The following is a 25515-nucleotide window of genomic DNA, read 5'->3' as shown; positions in this document are numbered from 1 at the left end:
AAATCTATAACAAATTTATATACTTAAGTCATTCACCAAGTCATCCCAAAATTAATATACCTAATCGTGAATCCTTAAAAGAAGAAAAAACTCACTGCTGATATGTATGTCCTCTTTCTCCCTTTGTGTCTCTCTTTCTCAATCTCTCTTGTTCTCGCGTTCTCAAAGTCTCTTTCACTAATTTGAAAGGTTCTCTACGGATCTATACACTTTGTCTTTACATGAGTTGCCTCTTCATTAATCATTTGATAGTAAAACAATAATAATTAAAATATTGGATCCAAATTTGAAATTAAATTTAAAAATCATAGATAGAGCTTAATGTAAAAAGAGGAAGGGTTTTTAATTGAGAGAGAGAGAGAGAGAAAGAGAGAGAGAGAGAGGAGACCGTGTCACTAGGTACAGACTAACAAAAAGGAGACTCCAATTGTACTGCAAGAATTTTTTTTTTTTTTTTAGCTGCGTACTGCAAGAATTTAGAAACGGTTTTCTATGTATTGTACCTTGTTTTTTGTTTTCAAGAAACAATGGGGCTTGGGTCTGCAATGTTATTAAGGGCTTTGTCACAACGATTGTCGATCTAGACACAATTTTACAATAAATTATTATTTACCATTATATTATGCGAGATAGTGAGTGTTAAAAGAAATGTTTTTTTTTGTCCATCACATTTACTTGTAGTATATGTTAAAGTTACAGTTCCTGTAACTGTATTTTTTGTAGAATGACTTTAAGCATCAAATAGCACTTCTAGTACACAACCACCTACATATAGCAATGAAGATTTAAATAAACCACTATGGGGGCATATTAATAAGTTAGCTAATCATAGCAATGCGGGGAACGGGCGGGGGGGGGGTGGAATTTGTCTTTGAAATGTGATTTTTGTGAAAAAGATTTTAAGAGTTCATACACGAGAGTTTGGGCCCATTTGTTGATGATAAGTGAAAAAGAAATTGGAAAATGAGGAAAAGTTAAACAAGGATCTTTTGGAGAGGGAAAGATTAGATGAAGAGGTCAATACAAAATTAAAGATTAATGTGCCTAAAAATGTACCTTTACCCCCTTTCTAGTTTTTCAATTAGTGGTGGAGGTGGTGGTGGGATGGATCCATTCTTTGACTCCAAAAAAAAAAAAAAAAAAATTGAAGATTGGAAGTGAGAGTGAATGATCAATTGAGAAAGACTAAAATATCTCAATGAAGATCCTACTTGAGTTTCTCCACACAAAGATACAGAGATCAACCAAGAAAGACTAAAATGTTTTAGGAAATACTTTCCTAACTTGGATGAGCACAACAAGATGAATTTGAAGTATGTAGATTTTGTGAGCAAAAATGAGGATTTTAGAGAATTTGATTCCATTCAAAATTGATATTCTATGGATCCTAAGGCTTGGTAGGTTATTCAAGGTGCATGTGTACCTATGCTTCCAAGCATGGCCTTAAAACTTTTTGTACAATCTTCTTCCTCATCATGTGACAAGAGGAACTGGAGCACTTACTCCTTTGTTCACTCGGTGACAAGAAATAAGATGACCCCAAATCATGCAGAAGATTCAGTTTTCATTCACAACACGCTTTGTCTTCTATCAAGAAAAAGCCCATAACATACAGAAGGAGAGATCGAGATATAGGATATTGACGCAGATGGATTTGACACGTTTGAAGATGTTGGGTTACTTGACATTACGAATCTTTCACTTGATGAGTCGGAGACGGAGTCTTGTTGTTTTTCATAAGGAATGCATGATGTAGATGAGTGACTTCTTATTATTTAATGGTGAAACGGGCATTGTTTTTTTCGACTTATTGTTAAATATTAAATTTAATGGTGGAATGTGGATTGCTTGTCTTTTTCTCTCCAAGTTTGATGGATTATTGGAATGGAATGTAGTTTGATTTGTCAATTCGAGAAAATGAATGTATTAACAAATAATGAATTAATGTTTTTTGTGTAAATTCATTCTAGGCTTTTTTTATTATTTATTCATGGGAAATTTTAAAAAAAGGGCCCGAAAGTGCCTTCATTTTTTCAAATAAGAGCCCGAAGTTGACATTATTTCAAATAAGATCCCGAAGCGTCCTCATTGTCTCAAATAAGGGCTCGAATTGGACATTATTTCAAATAATGACATGAAGTGACCTTATCAGTCTAAAAAAAAGGCTTGACTCATCTATTAGTAGGGCATTTTGGTCATTTAGTATTTTTACTATTATTTTATTCTTTTTCTTTTTCTTTTTTTTTTAGTTTCCAAAATATTAAAAAAACTAAAAGAAAAAAAAAATGAAACACAAGTGGGAGGTTGCCTCCCGCATGTTGGGGTGGCAACGATGGCTCCGACCCTTTCACGCATTTGGGTGAGGATCGCGGGTCCTCGGCCGGTCCAATGCGAAGATCGGTGGAGGGTCGGCGATTGTCACCATGGACCGACCGAGGGCTAAGCCCCTCCCCCGGACTTGGCGAGGGTTGAGGACCTCTCCTTGCTTTGGCGAACCCGTTGGCCTACACCTCCGGTTGGCGTAGTCACTAGCCATCGCTACTACCCCTCGATTTTAGGGCGTTCGCTATAAGCGGGAGGGGGCCCTTTAGCCTATGTTTTCCTCTTCTTCTTTTTTTTTTTTTTTTTAGTTTTAGTTTTTTATTTTTAATTTAATTTAAAGAAAAATTAGGTTGAAGTTATATTTTGACTAAAATACCCCCGATTGGCCGGAATATTTAGCCGATGAGCAAGATTAGACCCTTATTTGAAACAGTTATGGCCATTTCGGATCTTATTTGAAACAATGATGGTACTTCATGCCCTTTATTTAAAATAAGAACCACTTTAGACCCTTATTTGTGTCCCAAACACGCAACGAGCTTCTAGAAATGCTTGCTAACCTCTCTTATTTCTTTAAAGCTTTATCCCAAAAGCATCACATGATGGGGACACATGGCCCTTCGGCTGCCACGTGGTGGTCTGCCATTTGTTCTCATCTAGTCCCAATTTCTCGTGTATTTGGTTCAATAGGACTGCATCTAAGTGCAATGTAATTCCCCATCGTCTCATCGTAAATTTCTAATATCCTTTACGGATATTTATCCACACTTAGTGTGGCACTTAGCTTAGGGGTAAGTTGACTGGAATTTTGTGGTCATTACATTATCTTAGAAAATGAGAGCACTTGGAACTCTTATTTAAAACTTTCCTTTATTCATTTGTGGATTTGAATCATATTATTTTGATTGAAATAATTATATAAATTATAATTTTTTTTGTATATATGAAAATATATATGGTATACAATGCGTCCCAACGCGTCGAAATTCTCTAATTTTTTTAGAAATGACGTATCGGCGTGTCATATCATGTCACTTGTCACATGTCGTTGTCGGTATTACTTAGCGCACAAACCCATCCGATGAGTCCCACTTTCGCTGCGCCTACGTCTCCGGGAGCTAACTGCCTACCGTCGCCTTCAATTCTGTCCAACATTCTTCAACGTAGCTGCCTCCTTTCACCAGCGTTGTGAGTGTCTCTGTTTTGTAGGTTAATTGGCAGCCTGTACCATAAGCGACCACCACACCAGCCACCGTCCTTGGTCGAGCACCTCTCCATTCCATGAGCTCATCACCAACAGCCACACACTACACTGACTACCGGGCCACCACTTCCGCTGTCTGAATCCGTTGGAGTTCGCAAGATGTTTAACTATCCTTATTTGAATTTGAACCTCTGATTCAATTGCCTATTTTGATCAGATTGTCATCTAACTTGGATTTTTCTTTTTGGATATGTTAGGCATTATCCGATTAGGACTTGATTGACAAAATATCATTGTAATCATAAACTTGATCCGCAAGACCTTGGATCATTTTTTTTATTAGTTGATTTTTTAATATTAGGATAATTGTTTATTCAAGTCATGAGAAATCGAATTACTTTTTCAATTATCATAATTTTTTGTTTTGAAATTTAATGGATATAACAAGGTGGGTTGGATATGTTCTTGCCTTTTGACTCCGATAACTTTCCTAATTTTGAAAATACAAAAAAGAATGCATCTCGTGTAGATTAGGATAGAATCTAGATAAATTTTGCATGTTAGATTAGTATACCTTTTAGGTAATATTTCATGTTAGAATAGAAAAGGTTCAAGATAGCGATGCAAACTAGATTAGGATGGAATTTTTTGATAGAATTTGCATGCTAGGAATTATCTATTAGGTTTTTTTTTTTTGTCAAGCTATTAGTTATGCTTTAGGTAATTTAGTCCCATTTATTTTTTATTAAGAATTTTCACAAAATATAAAAAAGTTAAAAATAACACCATCGTGCATGTCATATAGTTTTACGTTGCGTCATTGCCATGATTTCATGCTATGTAATTTAGAATTGCATGTTTTGGTTTATTTAATTAGAATTTACATATCATGTTCATACGTTTTATTTAATTTGTACAGCGTTACATTGAGGTCATGCATTCCCATGTTACATTTAGAATAGTTCGCGTAGTCCCGTGTCATTGCATTTAGATCTAAATAAGTATCATAGCATATAGCTTAGTTTTTACTAAAAAAGAGAAAACCCTAAAAAATCAATTCCCTAACCTTAGATGTCCGATTCTTACTTTCATGCAATTCCTTACTTTTTTTATTATTGAGTGTTATTCTTATTAATTGCGCACCTGGATGATTACTTTGCATGTTAGTGGCTATATTTTAAACTAATTCAAATTACCTGTGAAATATTTTTCAAAATACAAGAGAAAAGGAACCGAAAGGGCTTTAAGAGTAATTTAGTATGATTAAGTCTCTGAATCCAAAGTCTTTCGTAAAAATAAAGTATACTCCCATAGTGTACTTAGATGTCTTATCAACCTGTCAAAATTTGATTAGTGACAACTCTTGGATGACTTAAATTTTGCATGTTAATTAAATCCCAACTTGCGATGGGTAGGACTTAGAGTACCGACCTAAGTTTCTAGAATTAGTAATCCCTTAGCTTCCGATTCTTGGAAGGTCATGAAAATAGTTCATAAACCTGATAAGCCTGGGTGCAAGTTCAAGTGCCAAAATCCATATACCGCGCTTACTTTAGTGCTAAAACTTTCAAAACTATCACTTAAGTACCAACTTATTTTAAAAACGATCACTTAAGTGCCGACTTTTTTTAAAAAGCGATCACTTCGGTGCCAACTTCGATTTGAGTTGACGTAGGTCACCGAAAATCCGATGTGGCCTATTTTTTATTAACATTTGAGCTGAAATGGCTTGCCGGAGTTGGCACTGAAGTGAATTGTTTTCAAAAAATTTGGCACTTAAGTAATCATTTTAAAAAAAAAATTGATACTCAAGTAATCGTTTTAAAAGTTTTGGCATTGAAATGATCATTTTTCAAAAAAATTGACACTTAAGTGATCGTTTTAAAAGTTTTAACACTAAAATGAGCGTCATACACAAGTTTTGGTACTTGTAATGTACTTAAGCCTGAAATATTGAATTTATGATTTAGCGATTGCATGTGATATTGGACTTGTTGGAAATCTCTTTGCGGGGGATGACATATTAATCTCCCAAGAGCATGTGAAAAGCACTAGAGATCGGTCTTAACATTCCAGTGTGTTAATTATTGCCAAATGTTTTGTTCAAGTGAAAATTTTAATTTCTATTTCCTTGATCTCATTAGGATGTTTTTACATTTGTTCACTTTATCTCATTTTGCTAACCAAAGGAAGAATTAAGGTAATGTAAAATTTTTCATAAATTTAAGATTAGACATGACCGTCAAGAACAATAAGAATCGACATAACTTATAGTTTCAACAGCATTGGAAATCGGAGAGCATGTGAAAGGCACTAGAGATCAGTCTTAACATTCCAGTGTGTTAATTGTTGCCAAATATATTGGAAATCTCTTTGCGGGGGATGACATATTAATCTCCCAAGAGCATGTGAAAAGCACTAGAGATCGATCTTAACATTCCAGTATGTTAATTGTTGCCAAATATATTGTTCAAGTGTAAATTTTAATTTCTATTTCCTTGATCTCATTAGGATGTTTTTACATTTGTTCACTTTATCTCATTTTGCTAATCAAAGGAAGAATTAAGGCAATGTAAAATTTTTCATAAATTTAAGATTAGACATGACCATCAAGAACGGTCAATAACGACATAACTTATAGTTTCAATAGCACTGGAAATCAGAGAGTTCGGATTCATACAAAAAAGTAGCAAACGGCATTCACAAACAATTTTAATATCCTCACCTAATCATGAATGGAGAAGCCACGACATTGAAAATTGAAGCGTACAGTTTTGTACTTAGAATCGAGGATACACCTGTGACGGTCCCGAGCTCGGTGGAGGACGAAGAGATGTCTTTGGATCGAAATTTGGCACGATCAATACAACTCCAAGAGCGAGTGAAGAAGGTTCTGCTCGTGTGCACCGGAACGAGCAATAGAAGAAAGTGGTCTGATAGCACGTTTGCTTACTGTCGCGACCTAAAAATTAATTTAGGTTAATGGATTATTGGGTTAATTAGATGAATTAACTAACCTAATACGGACTCTCCCAAGCCCTACCAATTCGCAACTTAGGTTTGATTTTTGATTTAGGAGCCGCCACTAATCTTTTTTGGTAAGTAGATTAGATACCTAAATAAAGTACGGGAGAATACTTTATTTTCTGCTAACCAGAGATTTAGTGTTCGAGGACTTGATTATGTTAATTTTTAATTAACACCCTTTCGGCACCAAGTTTCATGAAAATGCCTTTTCCCGATTGATGATTTGTGATTTTTGATCTCCCTTTTTTTATTTTCGGATTTTTGAATTGAAACAGATGAATTTGAACAAAATTAAACAAAAATGCCCATAATATACCTTTAAATCCGATTTCCGATAAATCTTCTCATCCCCGAAGATCCGGGCCAGAGCAAGATTTTATCCGCTACATCCTCGAAGATTCGAGCCAAGATGCGGATAATATATAGAAATACAACATCCCTTCTCACCAAAGGGCAGAATACGAATTTCTATATTTAAATCACCATCCCATTCCACGAGATCGTGGCTAAGGCGTGTGATTTAATTTTCCGACGGGACTAGGCACCAAGGAGCATACATTATAGGCAGCTTTGTTTAAAGATGTGCAAATATTTATTGAATTTTTAAAATCCTTAAGGGATTCTGAAATTTTCAAGGAGATAGTCTCCTATCCACAAAGGATTGATATCTTTTTAAAAAAATGGAAAGATTATCTTCTGAAATTTTTCAAAGTATATTAGATAACTTCCCGAATTTTAAAGATGCATTCAATATTCCTAAAAAAAATCTGATCGAATCTTGAGTTATTTAATATTTCGAAAATATATCAATATTCTACAAGATATGATTATATAAGAATAATTCGAAATAGGCAACAATATATCTAAAATATATTCAGATTACGATTGTTACCTAATTCGCGGAAAACTTTCCGAATTCGAATTCCGAACCAATCTCGTGATTCAAGCTTGAAAACTGAACCGATTGGCTAAGGGGATTTGTGCACAAATCAAAGGTTTTGGTGAAAGCGCATCTCGACTCGCAGCAGTAATTTTGACCACGAATCCACCCAAAAATCAGAAAACTTTTCTTTGCTCCACGAGGCGACCCATATGAAATTGTTGTTGGGCAAAGAACGTGGCTTCTTTTCCGCACTCACAACCATCTGTTAACTTTCCAAAAGAGTCATCATCATCAAACGGTGGTCAAAGTCCTTCTCTTTCTCATCCTCTCTAATTTGGCCGTGAGACCTCTGTAGTCCTGCAAAAAAAATAAAAAATAAAAAAAATAAAAATCGCACTTTTCTTTTGTCTCTAGTCAATGAATATGAACGTGGCATGAGACCTTGTGCATGGCTCCAAAGAAAGGAACAAAAGTGAAACTTATAATGGATCAAGAGCTCCCTGTGATATTGCTTGACAATTCGCCTCAGTTTGTGCTTGAAATTAGTCCCCTCCGAGATAGAACCGAGAAGGAGACTGTGAAACTCCAAAAAAACGCCAAGCTTGGATTTGGGAATTCAGCGAGATCAGAAGCTCGATAGAGGCACCGGATAACCTGTGACGACAGAAAATGCCAAGAAACGATTGTCGCCAAAGTGGGCTTTGCTCGTCGCGTTGGCAGCACAGCTTGATGACCGATCGCAATTGGTAACGTGGCAATAGCTTCACTGGTGGGGAGGCTCGAGGCACCACGTACGTCGTCCCGGGGATGGAGACGTTGAAGGAGTAGCGGATGGCGAGGAAGGATTGGATGTCTAGAAACTGTTCACGTCAAAAAGAGTCAAAAGGCTTACCTTTGTCCCAGTGTCTATTGATCATGTTCCTCCAGGGAAGAAGTTAAAGATCCAGATAAAGATGGCCTCTTTTTGTCTTCTCTGACTTTCTAAGGAGTTGATGAACCGTGATCATCACAGTGAAAGAGTGAGTCTCTTGAAGACTTCTTGAATTTTGCTTATTAGACGGGTCTTGTGCTCCTCAATTGTAAATTATCCTCCTTGCTGAACTCGCTCTCTCTCCTTTTGTCTTTTGTGATCAGTGTTCATCGACAAAAGCGAGGGAGGTTCCTTCGTCTTGGATGAAGCGAAAAAAGCTTACTTTCTGGCCGTGTGATTTTCGATTCCATTCCCCCCCGTCATGTTGTGAACAAGCTCCCTATTTATAGAACAAACTAGGGTTTCGCGACTTTCGTTTAATTACGAAGTAGTCCCTTAACTTCAGGTAATCGCAATTTGATCCAGAGACAAATTATTCCATTTCATAAAGTCTTTTTCTCAATTAATGAGCATCCTTAATTAAAAGGCTTTTTCCCAAATAAAACATTAAATGGGCTGGTTTAAACTCAAATTGGACCTCAAGACCTTAATGAATTTTTTCGGAGTTGCCCCCTAGCTAGCCGAATTCTGCTCTTTGAGCTTTGGTCCACCGCTCTTCGATTGGAATCCATTTTCCACCGCCCATCCGATTAAATGTAAATGCAATGTAATGCAACATGATGATAAAAATAAATATGAAAAATGATTTGATTATTTTTGGTAGGAATTAAAATTAATTCCTCATTTTTATGCAAAATAAATGACTAAAAAGATAGTCAAAATTTAGGTGTCAACACTTACTTTCTATTTAAATGACCAAAAACATGAGTCGAAAGAATGTTATCCATGACCAAAAGTACCGAGTCCACTAAATGACAGTGACAAATTCATGCATCAGAAATGTTACTGGGATGCGTCCTCCATCAGAAAAGATTTCACGGGTAGTCTAGAGATGCTTAGAAAGCCGATGCAGCAGGGTTTGCTTGTCATATAGCGAACCAACTGAACGGCTGAGCTTTGATCAAGTCATTTCTTAATAGCAGTGCCCGTGAAAACTTTTGTCGGTTTGTTGTAGTTCAGTTTGGGTGCGAATATGCGATGTATCCGAAATCAGTTCAACCAGTCTCTGCTTATTTTATAAACAGTAAGTCCTCGAACCACCAACTCCAATGTTCTGTGGCGGTTTGTTTCACCGGACAACGTCGATGTCCATGCGCTGTCTCACCCGCTAAGGATTCTTCTCTGAAAATTGAACCCTATAAGACGCCAAAAGAAAAGCCACTCTCACAAGTTCTTACTTAGCCAAGGCACGAGAAGAGTGCTCTTCTCTGTGTGTGTGAGAGTGTCTGGACAGACGGGCGAAGAATTGAAGCTATTGGGTATGTGGGGGAGCCTGTTTAGCCGGCGAGTCGAGATGGCTCTGAAGATCAAAGGGGTCGGATATGAGTACTTGGAGCAGGAAATATAGCACAATAAGAGCGCTTTCCTTCTTAAGTACAACGAACAAGAAGGTACTCGTGCTCGTCCACAACGGCAAACCCATTGCGGAGTCTCAGGTGATTCTCGAGTACATCGATGAGACATGGAAGGGCAACCCGATCCTTCCACAAGATCCATACGAGAGAGCCATGGCTCGTTTCTGGGCTAAGTTCTTGGATGAAAAGGTAATCATTCTTGTCTCGAAATTGAGCTTTGATGCTCTCTGTAACGTACTGAAGATAAAAGTAGTTCATCATAAAGGAACACTGAACCTACGTTAAAGCTTGCTCCAGAGCACATGGGCATCTCGTATTTTTAAACTGTACTATTGTAATTGGTATTCGTTGATGCATCAAGTGAGCACCGAGCAAATCTATTATTTTTTTTTCTTATTGTTTGAATTAGTGATTATCATAAAGAGACCTCATACATCCAGTCTTGAAATACAAAATAATATGTGTTTTCCTAACATCGGCTTAAGTACACTACAAGTACCAAAACTTGTGTACGGCGCTCACTTTAGTGTCCAAACTTTCAAAACGATCACTTAAATACCAAATTTTTTGAAAAACGATCACTTCAGTGCCAAAACTTTCAAAACGATTACTTAAGTGCCAATTTCTTTTAAAAACGATCATTTAAGTGTCAATTTTTTTAAAAAACAATCACTTTAGTGTTAACTCTACCGAGCCACGTCGCCTCAAATATTAATAAAAAATAGCACGTGTCGAATTTCCGGCAAGCCACGTCGGCTCAAATTGGAGTTGGCACCGAAGTGATCATTTTGAAAAGAAGTTGACACTTAAGTGATCGTTTTGAAAGTCTCGGCATTAAAGTGAGCGCTGTACACAAGTTTTGGCACTTCTAGTGTTCTTTAGCCTCCTAACATCATGAGTATACTTCGTAAAATGAACAATCATATCGAATGACATGGACCTTGATTGTAAAAAGGTAGCGAAGTCATAATCCTTTTGATTAATGCAAGAATCCTAACTTAATCATAATTATATGAGACGTGTCTTCAGAGCAATGGCTTCCACGACTACTATGATTTGAGCATATATGTAAATGAGGATTTGTTATAATTTATGTACGAATAAAATTTAATATTTGAATTTCGAATGCAGTCTCCCTCTCGATAATAAAAATTTTAGACATCAATCACCACGAAAGTATAAATTTTTTAGTGACAATGGGTGATCACAATTTCTCTTGCTAGATTAATTCATGAACACAAGATCATTTAATCAAGATAACTTTATTCTTTCCGCTGTAAACAATGCCTGCCAGCTCTTTGGAAATCTTGCATGAGCACAGGGTCCAAAGGGAAAAGGCACATGAGGAAGCACGTGAGCTCCTAAGCACTCTCGAAGGCGAGCTCAAGGGCAGGAAATTCTTCGGAGGCGAGAACATCGGCTTCGTCGACATCGTGGCCAACGTCCTCAGGTACTGGGTCGGAGTCCTCGAGGAAGCAGCCGGGGTCGACGTCGTGACCGAGGACAAGTTCCCCGTGCTGTGCAGGTGGGCCGAGGACTTTCGGAATTGCCCAGTCCTCAAGGAGAATCTGCCTCCAAGGGACAAGCTCTTGGCCTTCTTCAAGACTCAATCCGTGATGTTAAATAGCCGTCAAAAATGAAGTGCGAGTTTTGGGTCAACCTTGGGTCGAAGTGTGATTGGGTTCTTGTGTTCGAGTCATGGCTTTTACTAGTAATAAAGCTGAATCAAGTGGCGTGGTTTAATTAAGCATCAATATGCTGTAATTTGCTGCTATATATGTCCTTTTTTATTGGATAAATGAAGTTCAAAATGCCTTTTTTTGTGTGCTTTTCGTGGGCGTTATGAGTGGATCGACCATACCGTCTTGGACTTGGACACTGTGCATGGGTATTTGTCATATTCGAGAGTTGACGAATAGGTAATGGTATTTGTCGTACTCTAGGGGAATCGCTGAACCGATGAAACCCATTCCTATTGGATGCTACCAGCCTACCCCAAAAACCAATTGGCCCAATTCTCTTTAATAAATATCAAGTTTAGATCTGTTCTAAATTTGGGTCAGAATAATCGATAACTTAAAAGGAATCGGCACTCTCCAACGAAATCATCGACACCAAATATCAGTAATCAATGCAAACCTTCGCCAGTTGACGAAGTCATCAACGCATTGCAAATTTTACTAGGTGTTGAAATTCTAAGGTAGCAAAGATGAATCGACGCTAGAGCATAATTGTTGTTGGGTGGTTATTTGGCTTGATTCTCTAAAAAATCCAAACTTCAAGTCTAGATCCAAATTGTTAAATTATGTTTTGAATTTAAATCGTTTATGAATATATATCGATTTGTTAAATCGATTTGTTCAAAATCCATGTACGGCGTGCACTGGGTAACAATTTCTTCCGTTCTGATAATGGCATTACAGGAATAAAAAAAAGGGGCACACTTATCTTCTATTATATCTCTATATGCACGGTGGTGGTCTAATAAGGAGGATTGCAGCCTTTGGTGGTCTAATAAGGTGCGAGTTCTGGTTTGTATTGGCGCAGTTGGGAGCTTCTTAAAAGTAGCAAGCTTAATGGCGGACTTGGTTTTCGTGATCTTATTTGCTTTAACCATGCAATACTTGGAAAAACTACATGGAGGCTCCACTCTGACCTTGCCAGGCTTTGGGCTACCTTATTGAAGGACCTCTACTTCCCACATAGTACATTTTGGGAAGCCACAAAGGGGGCAAGGCCATCTTGGGGATGGCAAAGCCTATTGATTGGCCATGACTCTATTGCCCTTTTTGTGCGTTGGCAAGTTGGTAATGGAAATAGAATCCACATTCGCTATGATAATTGGTTACCAACTGGACCTATAGGTGGTGAACCAGCACCCTCAAAACCTAAACTACTCGTTCGTTTTATTACTCCGTCCTTTCAATGGGATGAACATCTCCTTCGCAATTTCTTCTCATCACAAAAGGTTGAAGAGATAATGACAATCCCTCTCACCGACTAGAATTCCCAAGATCGATCGTTGTGGGCTCAATCTACTTCAGGTCGGTATTCGGTTAAAACAACTTGTCGAGCACTCCAAATGTCCACCCCTACTAAGCCTATAGTGCACCCATCTACCTCTTATCGGCCCCCTCCTCGGTTATGGAGACAAATATGGAAACTACCAGTGCCTCCTAAGATCATACATTTCCAATGGCGCGTGTGTCATAATACAATATCGACAGCATCTAATCTATTTCGACAAAACATCATACCCGACCCCGATTGCAGTCTATGTCGCCAAGCCCCAGAAACCGTTGAACACTTGTTATTGTTGTGCCCCTGGACAACACATGTCCGGTCACATCCACTAATAAATATGCTGATTAATCCGTAGAGAATAGCACAAATTGAAGAATGGTTAATATACCCGCTGCAGAGACCATCATCGAACCGGTTGTCGGTGACCCTTACCGCCCATCTTCTATGGCAGGTTTGGAAAGCCAGAAATGTAGTGATCTTCCGCCAACAATCACTAAATCAAGAACATATGGTTTGCATTGCACATGCTAATAATTCTAGCTATTGCGGATGGCAACCAAATAGACGGCTACAAGTAGAAAACCTACCTAAGCAATGGCAGCCTCCTTCAACTCGGGACACGAAATTGAATGTCGACGCGTCTTTCCTCTCAAGTGAGACGTCGGGAGTGGTCGTTGGCATTCTACGCGACGAGCAGGGAAATTGCATTGACGGCTTTGTCAAGGATGTCCCCGCCATTGACTCAAAATAAGTTGAAGCGTTGGCCTGTAAGGAAGGGGCACAATTGTGGGTGAATCGTCAACAATCTCAAACCGCACAGCAATCTACCGCGCTATCTCTTATTATTGAATCCGATTGTGCCAATGTAGTAGACCTTACCTTCATGGCTTCTCTTCCGGCGGATCAACGAAATCCTCAATCGGAGCAGAGGTCGTCACCGACCTCATGGCAAACAACTCCCATCCTTCTAGAATGTCTTCATATTCTCAACCAAGTTGGGCCCGCAGTTTCGTTCAACCACTATTCTAAAGACGCAAACCGAGTAGCCCATTGGATATGTCAAGCCTCCTCTCCTCCTTGTCTACTTTGGGTTTTGCTTTCTTCGGAGGCCCATCTATCTTGTACTTTTCGCCTTTCATGGTTAGTAAAATATAAGTGAAAGTTGAAGGACCAAAAAAAAAAAATTGGTGCAGATCGTGCATGTCTTTTTTTGTTGTTAAAAGGGAAGTTTGTAGGGCCCATGATGAAGATATAGGAAAGAAAATAAAGAAGTGCTGCTGGTTTTCTTCTCCGGCACGCCAAAGGAGACCGCAAGCCATACAAGAGAAAGCCGAAAACTTGCGGAGACCAGCCGCCCGAAGGAAACGAGAAAAGAACGTACAGCACGTTCTGATTTTCGGCCGTTCATCTGGAATTTGTTTGGGCTCGAACACGGCGATCCGTGGAGCGAGCTTATTATATCCAATTGAATTATTTTATTTGTAAATATTTTGGATTTGAGTCTAATTTAGGTGCGAAAAACAGGAGCGTATTGAGGATTGAAAGTCCGATTTTCCAATTATAGTGGATTGTGATTGTTGGCTCTCATTGTGGATGTAGGTACGATATAGGTACGATATTCGGATCGAACCATGTAATCTCTGGTGTTCTTTATCGTTTCTCGTTATTTTTTATGTTTTTCGCATTGACTTAATTTGTAAGATCCTGATTAGTTTTCGCACGTTATATTACAACTCAAATTTTTCCCAAACTTCTGTTATCTGGTAACAAATTTATCGTCTTTCAATTTATTTCTAAAATTACCCCCTGTTTGGTTTCCAATTTATGTAGTTAAAATCCACCTGCTACTCCACGTGATAAGAGCGACCATTCTGACGAAGTTTAACTTGGGAGAGAGTGGCGAAAGAGAAAAAATAAATAAACCCCCAAATTAATTCCATGTCCTGAGTTGTCTCTTTCTCTCTCCCTCCCCTAAAACAATCCGTCGCAATCGACAAGCTTAGACACCTTATCGTCGTGGATGAGGGAATGCAGCTCCCCAACATCGTCATTGATGAGTGATCCTCCGGTAAGTCAAGCATCCTCCGATCCCTCGCGGGCATCCACCGGCCACGAGGGCTGGGCTTTTGCCTGTGAATCCCTCTCATCATGTTGACTCCAAGGAACCCCTTATATCGGTCGCCTCAAACTCTACTTCGAGTCCAACGACAAAGCCATCCCATCGACGAGGATCACGTCTCCGAGGCCATTAACACCGCCATCGAAAGAACCGGACCGGGCATAAACTTTTCGATCCGGCTCAATACGTTGCTCTCCTAAGCGAATTAAGATAAGTGTTGCTTAATATTAGAAAGATTACAGAGTCACTTCTTGTAACTACATGTATGATTAGAAAGTTAATTATTTTTGAAAATTTAGTAATCGTTGTATGTAACAGTCTGTAGAAGGTTATAAATATCTTAAGTGTATTCGTTTTGAACTTTCTTGCAATTACTAAAAAAATTCAACTCTGCCTTGCATATGCATCTTTATCTTCATTTTACTGCAATTTACATAGCTAATTGTCTTCGGTGTTCGTATGTTTAATTGTCATGCCATTATCCAAAATTAACAAATGACCCTTCATATCCTTTGTCAATTCATATTGACTCATCTATATTCCAGGCTTGTTCACCATCATTAAGTTCCATCCAACTGTTCACCTTATTTTGGTCCTTCCAAACCATCACGAATATCTCCGTTCTTCTGGGCTCGTTTACCCTTAATCAAAATTTTTCCAGCTTATTCAGCTTTGTAGAAATCCTTCTAGCTTATAGACATCTCCACGTCAAATGTCCTTTTCTCCTCAAATATTGACAGTGATCCTTCCATATTGGTAGAGCATTCCCAATTCTCAACATCATAACAGATACTCATTAAGGCACCATCTACACTGCGGCTAGTGTATATATTAGACATGGCCAATTCGGCCGAACCGCCGGTTCCGGTTCCACAAAAAGGTGGAACTAGCAGTTCCGGGCTAGTTTCGGTTCCGATTTGGAACCGTTAGTTCCCGAGCCCAACGGCTCTTTCTCCCGTGCCTCTCCTTTTCTTTTTATTATAAAAAAATGGGTCGGAACCAACGGTTCTGGGCCTGTTTCGGGCCGGTCAACGGGCTGGTTCCGGAGCCGCCGGGCCCATTTGGCCATGTCTAGTATATATCACCTAGTACTATTTGATCAATATACGCGTTAGTAACTTTTGATTGTCTTTGTCATCTTCAAATATTATAGGGGATTTTCCCAACAAGCATCAATTTTCCAATTCCTGTGTGAAAAATTTTTGCTTTCTCATTTTTTCACGAGAAAGTGACACAAATTGACCCTGAAAGCGAAAGCCACCATTTAATTAATTATCGTGTCTTGAGTAGCTTTCTTGACCCCGTCTAAGTCACCAACTGCCAGTCGATGCAAGTCGAGTACCACTTGAAAATTCATATTTATCTTTGAAAATGGGCTTCACATATGAAAATCTAAATTGAACGAAGCCATCATTTGATAAAACTTTGTCATTTTTTTTCTTTTTTATAATTCTGTCCACGTTGAACAGTGTATCCGACCATCCTTCCCTGTGCGAGATGCATAGAATTCAGTTCAGCCAATCCCCAAACATTTCGTAGAACTGACTTGTCTAAATAACATTGAACAAGAAGTTTTCGAACCACCAACTCCAGTTTGACCAAAAAACATGGATGTCGATGGGCTGTCTTAGGCGCTATGGAAACATCACCAAAATTGAACTCTATAAGAAGCCAACGAAAAAACGAGTGACTCTCACAACTTCTTACTTGGCTACTACCCAAGAAGAGCGTTTCTCAGTGTGTGGCAGAGCGCGCGGTATACGTGTTCTGATAGATGGGTGAAGAACTGAAGCTGTTGAGTGCGTGGGTGAGCCCGTTCAGCCGGCGAGTCGAGATAGCTCTTAAGCTCAAGGGGGTCGAGTATGAGTATTCGGAGGAGGACATATTCCACAACAAGAGCGCTTCGCTTCTCAAGTACAATCCCGTGCACAAGAAGGTGCCCGTGCTCATCCATAACGGCAAACCCATCGCAGAGTCTCAGGTGATTCTCGAGTACATCGACGAGACATGGAAGGACAACCCAATCTTGCCACGAGATCCCTACGAGAGAGCGATGGCCCGTTTCTGGGCTAAGGTCTTGGATGAAAAGGTAATCATCTCGTCTTAAAATTGAGCTTGACGCACTCTGTAACCTACTCATTTGGGTTGTGTTTACACTTAATATGCAAAAGTTGAAGTGGACTCCAGAGGTTTAATGAGCCAAGCAGAGCAAGAGCCGGAAGATAATATTATTTCGTCCTTTGTGAAAGTAGGGAAACCGGCCACGTATTATGGTAATGTAGTTGCGGCATAAACTGTGGGTTGACTTTGACTAGCTAGCATGGAAGACATTGAAAGTGCGAGATTCGAAACTGTGAATTATGATAGGCTGAGCTGAATCTTTGGATCGAGTACTAGTAGTGCCTGTATTTGCTGGGTAAATATTTGGCTTACAAGGAAAAAACAATTTTGTTTTTTCTTAACATCATGAATATACTTCAGAAACTAAGTAATGATATCGGAAGTCGTAGACCATTGATGGTAAAAAGGTGAAAAAGTCATAATCTTTCTTCATTGGTGCAACGGTGCTAATCTTATTAAGGTTAGATGTTCCGCCAAGTCCTCGTAGCAATGGCTTCCGTGACTTCTCCGACATGAGAACTTGAAAGGACCGTATTGCATCTCCATTAGATCGAGACTACATTAGAGAAAAGAGAAAAGGTCAAGGATTTGTTTACATTAGGACTTGAATTTCCAATGTAATCCTCCTTTCAATAATAATAAGCTTAGACTTTGATCACCACCAAAGAAATTTTTCAGTTGCAATTGCTGACCACAACGTCTCTAGCTAGATCTAATTCATGATCAGAAGATCAATTGCCTAAGAAAAATATGTTCTTTCTGCTGTAAACAATGTCTGCCAGCTATCTGGAAATCTTGCATGAGCTCGGGGCCCGAAAGGGAAAAGGCACATGAGGAAGCACATGAGCTCTTGAGCACTCTCGAAGGTGAGCTCAAGGGCAAGAAATTCTTCGGAGGCGAGAACATCGGTTTCCTCGACATCGCGGCCGTCATCCTCGGGTACTGGGTCGGAGTCCTCGAGGAAGCGGCCGGGGTCGACGTCGTGACCGAGGACAAGTTCCCCGCGCTGTGCAGGTGGGCCGAAGACCTTCGGAATTGCCCGGTCGTCAAGGAGAATCTGCCTCCAAAGGACAGGCTCTTGGCCTTCTTGAAGACTCATTCCGAGATGTTGAATAGCCATCAAAAATGAAGTGCGAGTTTTGGGTCAACCTTGGGTCGAGGTGTGATTGGGTTCTTGTGTTTTGAGTCATGACTTTTACTAGTAATAAAGCTGAATCAAGTGGCGTGGTTTAATTAAGCATCAATATGCTGTAATTTGCTGCTATATAAATATATGTCCTTTTTTATTGGATAAATGAAGTTCAAAATGCCTTTTTTTATTGTGCTTTTCGTGGGCGTGATGAGTGGATCGACTAGTCTGATAAGATCTTAACGTCTTGGACTTGGACACTGTGCATGGGTATTTGTCATATTCGAGAGTTTTTTTTTTTTGGTCGAACATATTCGAGAGTTGACGAACAGGTAATGGTATTTGTCGTACTCTAGGGGAATCGCTGAACGGTGAACCTATGAAACCCATTCCTATTGGATGCTACCAGCCTACCCCAAAAACCAATTGGCCCAATTCTCTTTAATAAATATCAAGTTTAGATCTGTTCTAACTTTGGGTCAGAATAATCGATAACTTAAAAGGAATCAGCACTCACCAACGAAGTCATAGATGCCAAATGTCAGTTATCGATGCGAACCTTCCCCAATTGACGAAGCCATCGATGCCATTGCAGATATTACTAGGTGTTGGAATTCTAAAGTGGCAATGATGAATCGACGCTAGAGTATAATTGTTGGATGATTCTTTGGCTTGATTCTCTGAAAAATCCAAACTTCCGATCTAGATACAAATTATTAAATTAAGTCTCGAATTTAAATTGTTTATGAATATATATATATCGATTTATTAAATCGATTTGTTCAAAATCCACTTACGGCGTGCACTGGATAACAATTTCTTCTGTTCTGACGATGGCACTACACGACGAAAAAAAGGGGCCCACTTATCTTTTATTATATCTCTATATGAACGGTCAAATTTGGTGCAGGTCGTGCATATCTTTTTTCGTTGTTAAAAGGGAAGTTTGTGGGGCCCATGATGAAGATATAGGAAAGAAAATAAAGAAGGTTTTTGTGCTGCTGGTTTTCTTCTCTGGCACGCCAAACGAGACCGCACGCCAAACGAGAGAAAGCCGAAAGCTTGCGGAGAGCAGCCGCCCGAAGGAAACTAGAAAAGAATGTACAGCACGTTATGATTTTCGGCCGTTCGTCTGGAATTTGTTTGGGCTCGAACACGGCGATCCGTGGAGCGAGCTTATTATATCCAATTGAATTATTTTATTTGTAAATATTTTGAATTTGAGTATAATTTAGGTACGAAAAACACGAGCGTATTGAGCAATTGAAAGTCCGATTTTCCGATTATAATGGATTGTTATTGTTGGCTCTGCTCGTAGATGTAGGTACCGATATTCGGATTGAACCACATAATTTCAGGTGTTCTTTATCGTTTCTCGTTATTTTTTATGTTTTTCGCATTGACTTAATTTGCAAGATCCCGATTAACTTTTGCACGTTATATTACAACTCAAATTTGTCCCCAAACTTCTGTTATCCGGTAACAAATTTATCATCTTTCAATTGATTTCTAAAATTACCCCTCGTTTGGTTTCCAATTTATGTAGTTAAAATCCACCTACTACTCCATGTGATAAGAGCGGGTTTCTTTTTTTCAATTTAATTTTTTTTTAAAAATATTTACAAAAATATTTTTTAAAAATAAATAAATACTGATTTGGGTCTCGCTCGACAATACAATTGCTGAGCGGGAGGAGGGGGGCACCCCCCTCTCCGTGTTTGCGGGGGGGCCTTCCCGGCCGCCCTCGCTTGGTATGTGGGGGAAGGAGGGGTCCCCACTCTCGGCAATTGAACTGCCGAGCGAGAGTGGGGGCTCCTCACATTTTGCGCATTGTAGCGTCGGGCGTTGCAAATGTGCGGACGTTGCGATCTTTACGCCTACCCCCCTTCTTTTCTTTTTTAAAATTTAATTTCCCTCTCATTCGCTCATTCCAAAAAATTTCTCTCTTTCCGAACGCGTTCTCGCTCTCTCTCTCTCTCGCTCTCTCTCTCTCTCTCTCTCTCTCTCTCTCTCTCTCGGACGTTCTTCCTCCATCTCGTAACGTTCCATCACTTGTTCCGTCTTTCGGACGCTCTCCCTCTCCCTTAGACGCTCTTGTTGTCCTTCAAACGCTCTCCCTTAGACGCTTTTTTTTTTTTTATAGTTAAGTATGAATTTTTGTTTATATGATTTATATATTGTTAGTACTACGTTTTTATGTTAATATTTAAATTAATTTGGTACTTTTCTTCATAGTTTGAGCTCCTCATTCGGTGCGTGCGCTCTCTCTATAATTTAAAGTAAATTTCGTTTTCATTATTTTTTGCGGTTTCGTAAGTATAGATTTATTTATGTGATTGTTATTTATATATGAATCATCTATGTTATATATAGGTTATTAGTAATTTGTTTAAAATTTTTGCGAATGTAACTACTGTTTGAAAATATTTACTGTTTTAGGAGTTTAAAATGAATTTTTAGGAAAAGAACAAAAAAAAAAAAAGGTTCTCAGATAGAAAGTACGAGAAGTGTGGGCCGGATTTGACTCGATTAAAAAAAAATTAACGAGATTAGGACGAATTTTTTTATTTTCCCTAACTCCAAGTACGCTATCGGCCGCTAGAGAAAGCCATGAAGGAGAACATGATAGCGTATTTGGAGACAGGGAAAATAAAAAAATTCGCCCTAATCTCGTTAATTTTTTTTACTCATTTTTGCAATTATGTCCATATTCATTTCTAGGTGATCAAATGGCCCGAGAATCGCAGGCCGAATTTGACCTAGTCCAAAAAATATTTTTTTAAAGTAATTTCAAAATTCGAATAATAAAAATACAAAAAAAAATAAAAAAAATTGATTAAAATCATAAAAAAAAAAAAAATCAAAAAAATTCATTGAAAATTCAAAAAATTCATTGCTACAATGGCCACAATTAACTGGCCATGGACTATTATGGATATTGGCCTCCGATTTAAAAATAATAATAATAATTTTGCCCTTCTAGCAAAATCTCTCCCAAAAAAATCGCTAGAATTCCAGAAAATCCAAAAGAATAGTAAATGGCCACAATCAACTGGCCAAATCCTAATTTTTGTAATTTGACTTTCAGTGCTTTTGAAAATGATGATTTTTCCCTTTTTGACAAATTGGCTCTCAAATTTTTCCTATTTTTCCCATGCACTTTGATCATACATTATCAAAGCCCTTAGGGCTATACCATACATTTATTTCATTTGATATTTTAATTGTTATAATGTTAATTTGTTAATGTGTTCGAACAATGTTTACTTGAATTGTATGTCCGAAATAATTTGTAATTTCTTTATTTAGCAGAATATCATCCGTATTATTTGCGATTGTATACTGGGGAGATAGCATAGTGCAAAAAGAATATGGACATGATTACGAAGGCGGACAATCTACCATGTTCAAGTTTGCAAACATATCAACATTTGATGAGTTACGTACTACGATAGAGAGCGCGTTGAATATAACACCCAACCAGTATATTCATAAGCCGATATATAGATTTCCGATTTTAACATCGAATTGTATCATATAAGACATCACAGAGGTGCATGATGATGGTAGCGTTAGGATGATCAAGCAATTTACACTTTAGACGGGTGCTACGGGATTTTTATAGTTTTATGCAATCGTAGCCGAACACCAAGTGATAAATGATTCAGCTGAGGAAAGTTGTAATATTGGTGAAGATGACGTTGGTGTACATAATCGGTTCGTGGACCCCTATCATAATGATAATAATGATGGAGATGATAGCAATGAAGAAGATGATGATTGGATGGACACTGATGACAAGAATGAGGAATATATTAGAGGTGACAATATGGAGGCTTACTACAACACCCATTATAGCAATCCGATCTTGCCGTTGGTACATCCGCCGCCATATTCGGAGATCGACTTTGATATGATGTAAGTCGAGACAAGAGCCAAGCCAGGACGTATGTTATTTAATCCATCAAAAGAATTTGATGTTGGCATGTTATTTCCATCACGGGACGCGTTACGGTTGGCTGCGAAAGAGTATTCTTTGATAAAAAATCATCACTTTCGCAGCGATATCACAAATAAGTCCTAATATGTAATAAGGTGTGGTAATCGGAATGGACCGTGTGATTAGAGACTTCGCGCATCTAATAAAGCGGGTACCCTATTTTGAAAAATAGTTAAGTACAATGGGCCACATAGATGTAGTCATCCTCAAATGTCATGGGATCATCGATAACTTGATCGGAGATACATATGCAGCCAGATAAAAGCAATGGTCACCGCCTAACCGGATATCAGAATCAAGGCACCGATGGCGGAGATTCAAGACAAGCTGCACTTCGAACCTACTTACCGTAAAATCGAAGCAGCTAAACAAATGGCAATTGTGGAAGTTTTTAGAAAATGGGATGAATCGTATGGTATGTTGAGAAAGTTCATGAACGAAATGATGGTAAGGAATCCAGGTTCTCATTTTGTGATCGATGATCACATGAACCTAGATCAAAGCTGCACCGTTTTCAACCTGATATTTTGGACTTTCAAGCGGACGATTGAAGGTTTCGCAAGTTGTCGGCTTGTGATATTTGTTGATGGTACTCATTTGTACGGGAAACACCGAGAAACACTCTTTGTAGCGGCCTCACTTGATGGCAACAATCATATATTCCCGTTGGTATTTGCTGTGGTCAATTGAGAGGATATTGATAATTGGACTTGGTTTATGACTCGTTTGCGGAGATATGTCACTAGTAGGGATGATATTTGTGTAATATCAGATAAACATATGGAGATAAAAGAGCAATGGAGACAAAGGGGTGGCGTCTTCTACATGGCCACCATAGATATTATGTTTGTTATCTTGTAAGCAACTACAACAAACAATTCAAAAATGCCGAAGGTAAAGCCCTTATTGAAGCGGCGGGTAAATTTTGAAATTTTAAAATTTGAGGAAAATACGTGTTCACAATATTTGAGAACGAAGTACTAATTATTATCGTAATGTACAGCTTAGGCTAATCAACAACGAAAGTTCGATCGCATCATGAACGAAATTATGGGTATGGATGCACGCACAACGGCATGGTGCAACCAGATTCCAAGGGACAAATGAATGAAGGCTTATGATGGAGGGAGAAGATATGGATTGATAACAACAAATTTAGTTGAATCGATCAATGGCATACTGAAGGGTTATCGTGGTCTACTAATAAAAGCTATGGTGGAGAAGATATTCTATCGGTTGGTCCACTATTTTGACACAAGAAGAACAATGTACGGGATGCAGAAGGACTAATAACATGTATTTACACATTTTGCAAGTCAGACGCTCGGGGAAAATAGTCAACGTGTAAAATGGGCACGAAGTTACATGTTTCGACTCTGATGGAGGGATTTTCGAAGTTAAAACTGGACGTGACGGATCCAGGAGGATAAGGGGGCCGAAACAAATAGTACACCTAGACTTGCGAACGTGCACATGTGAAAAATTTCAAGAGATTAAAATTCATGTTCTCACGTAATTGCAGCATGTCAAGCATATGAAATTGATTACGATACGTACGCAGATGAGTGGTACACTCTGGATAAAACCCTTCAGTGCTATCGGTATATATTTTATCCGTTGTGGCATGTTGAGTACCGGTCCGAATCGGACGCGCTGCCATTAGTGCCAGATCCGAGATGCATTAGGAAGAAAGGAAGGCCTTGTGCATTACGCATACATAATGAGATGGACTGGAGGACGTCGAGTAGTAGCAGTTCCCGTATCCATTGCACGATATGTGGGAAATCGGGGCATAACAGGACACAGATCGATCTAGGAATAGATCATAGATCGGCAAACTTGTGTGAATTATGTAAATTAGCTATACTGATTTTTTTTTTTGTTAATTATGTAAATTACCTATACTGAATAATGTGTACCCTTTTATATATTAATTTATTGTGATGTTATAATATCACGGTTGCACGATATTTATTCATTTCTTCTATTACATATGTACATTAGATATGTCAATTTAATGATGGAAATAATATCACAATTGTAGATATGGCACAAAGGACTCATATTTAGTCGGGACCTCGGGATAATTCACTACTTACACGACATGCCCGACATAGATCGAAGACCGTATGGAATGCTTAGGTAATTGAAAATTTTAGCAATTCATCTGTCATTCGTAATACCAATATCAAAATTGCTACTAACAGTTCATATCACATTTCACAGCTATATCAAAATGCACTCCTTAGATGTCAACGATCCATGCTGCACTTGGATGATCAAGAATACTCCCGTATCTTCAAACTTCGGGATTTTATGGAGTTTATATGATAGGCAATTTTCAGTTAGATTGACATTTGATTACTGCGTTGGTCGAGTGGTGGAGACCCGAGACCCGAGACCCACACCTTCCATATGCCGAAAGGTAAATGTACGACCACGCTTGAGGATATAGCGGTGCTCACGGGACTTCCCATCAATGGACGTGCGATTCTTGGCCCTACTAATTTCAATTGGGACACTCTCTGTAATGATCTACTTGGTGCTCGCCTACCCAATTTGCGTGGAACGCAGATAAACTTAGGTTGGTCGAGAGAACACTTTGATGATTTTCCTCTAGATGCTGATGACGTTACTATAGTACAACATGCTAGGGCATTCATTCTCCGCTCGATTGGAGAATGTATTTTTTCGGATAAATGCGGGGCACGGGTTAGTTTGCTGTTTTTTTCACTGTTGACGGATCTCAACAACCCTACGCGATACGGTTGGGATTCAGCAACGCTTGCATGGTTATATCGGGAGCTATGTAGTGCAATTGATCGATCAAAACATCAAATCGGGGGTGCCCTACATGTATTACAGATTTGGGCGTGTGAACGCTTCGGATGTGTCTCCCCATCCCTAACGGATTGTGATCCTTTAGAAGATGCACCTCTCGGTAGTCGGTAAGTGATCTATTGCTTTTTTTTAATTCGTAAGTCATTAATTCTTTCCAATGCGTATAATATACGAAAATCTTATTTTTTTTTTGTTTATGCAGCTAGAGTCAAGGCCTACTGACAACGGAGGTCCCCACACATACGTTGCCATATTTGCGCTATCAACTCGATAGAATGGAATCAGAAAACGTAAGTAATGATAGAAACTAAAGAGTTTAATATAATTTTTGCTTATAAATTAATTATTGATTTAATTTGATATGTTTTATTATGATATCAAATTATTTGGGAGCCCTACTCCAATGACATTCGGGAGGCTCTACTATATTACCGCCGACGGGGACAAGATAGTTTGAGAG

The 25515-nt window shown here is 38.7% G+C and overlaps 1 protein-coding gene and 1 pseudogene across 1 annotated transcript; both read left to right on the top strand.

Annotated features, from left to right (window-relative positions):
- Window positions 1-9235: 9235 nt before the first annotated feature.
- LOC115734703 lies at window positions 9236-11461 on the top strand (annotated as a pseudogene).
- Window positions 11462-16710: 5249 nt separating this feature from the next.
- On the top strand, window positions 16711-18214 carry LOC115734702 (glutathione S-transferase U8-like). The gene is made up of 2 exons (XM_048281936.1): window positions 16711-17051; window positions 17856-18214. Exons 1-2 carry the CDS (start codon window positions 16739-16741, stop codon window positions 18212-18214), a joined length of 672 nt encoding a protein of 223 aa, XP_048137893.1. The 5' UTR covers window positions 16711-16738.
- The last annotated feature ends 7301 nt before the right edge of the window (window positions 18215-25515 follow it).

Source organism: Rhodamnia argentea, chromosome 7 (assembly GCF_020921035.1).
Source record: "Rhodamnia argentea isolate NSW1041297 chromosome 7, ASM2092103v1, whole genome shotgun sequence".
NCBI classification, from domain to species: domain Eukaryota; kingdom Viridiplantae; phylum Streptophyta; class Magnoliopsida; order Myrtales; family Myrtaceae; genus Rhodamnia; species Rhodamnia argentea.
This window is presented reverse-complemented; position numbering and strand designations above follow the sequence as displayed.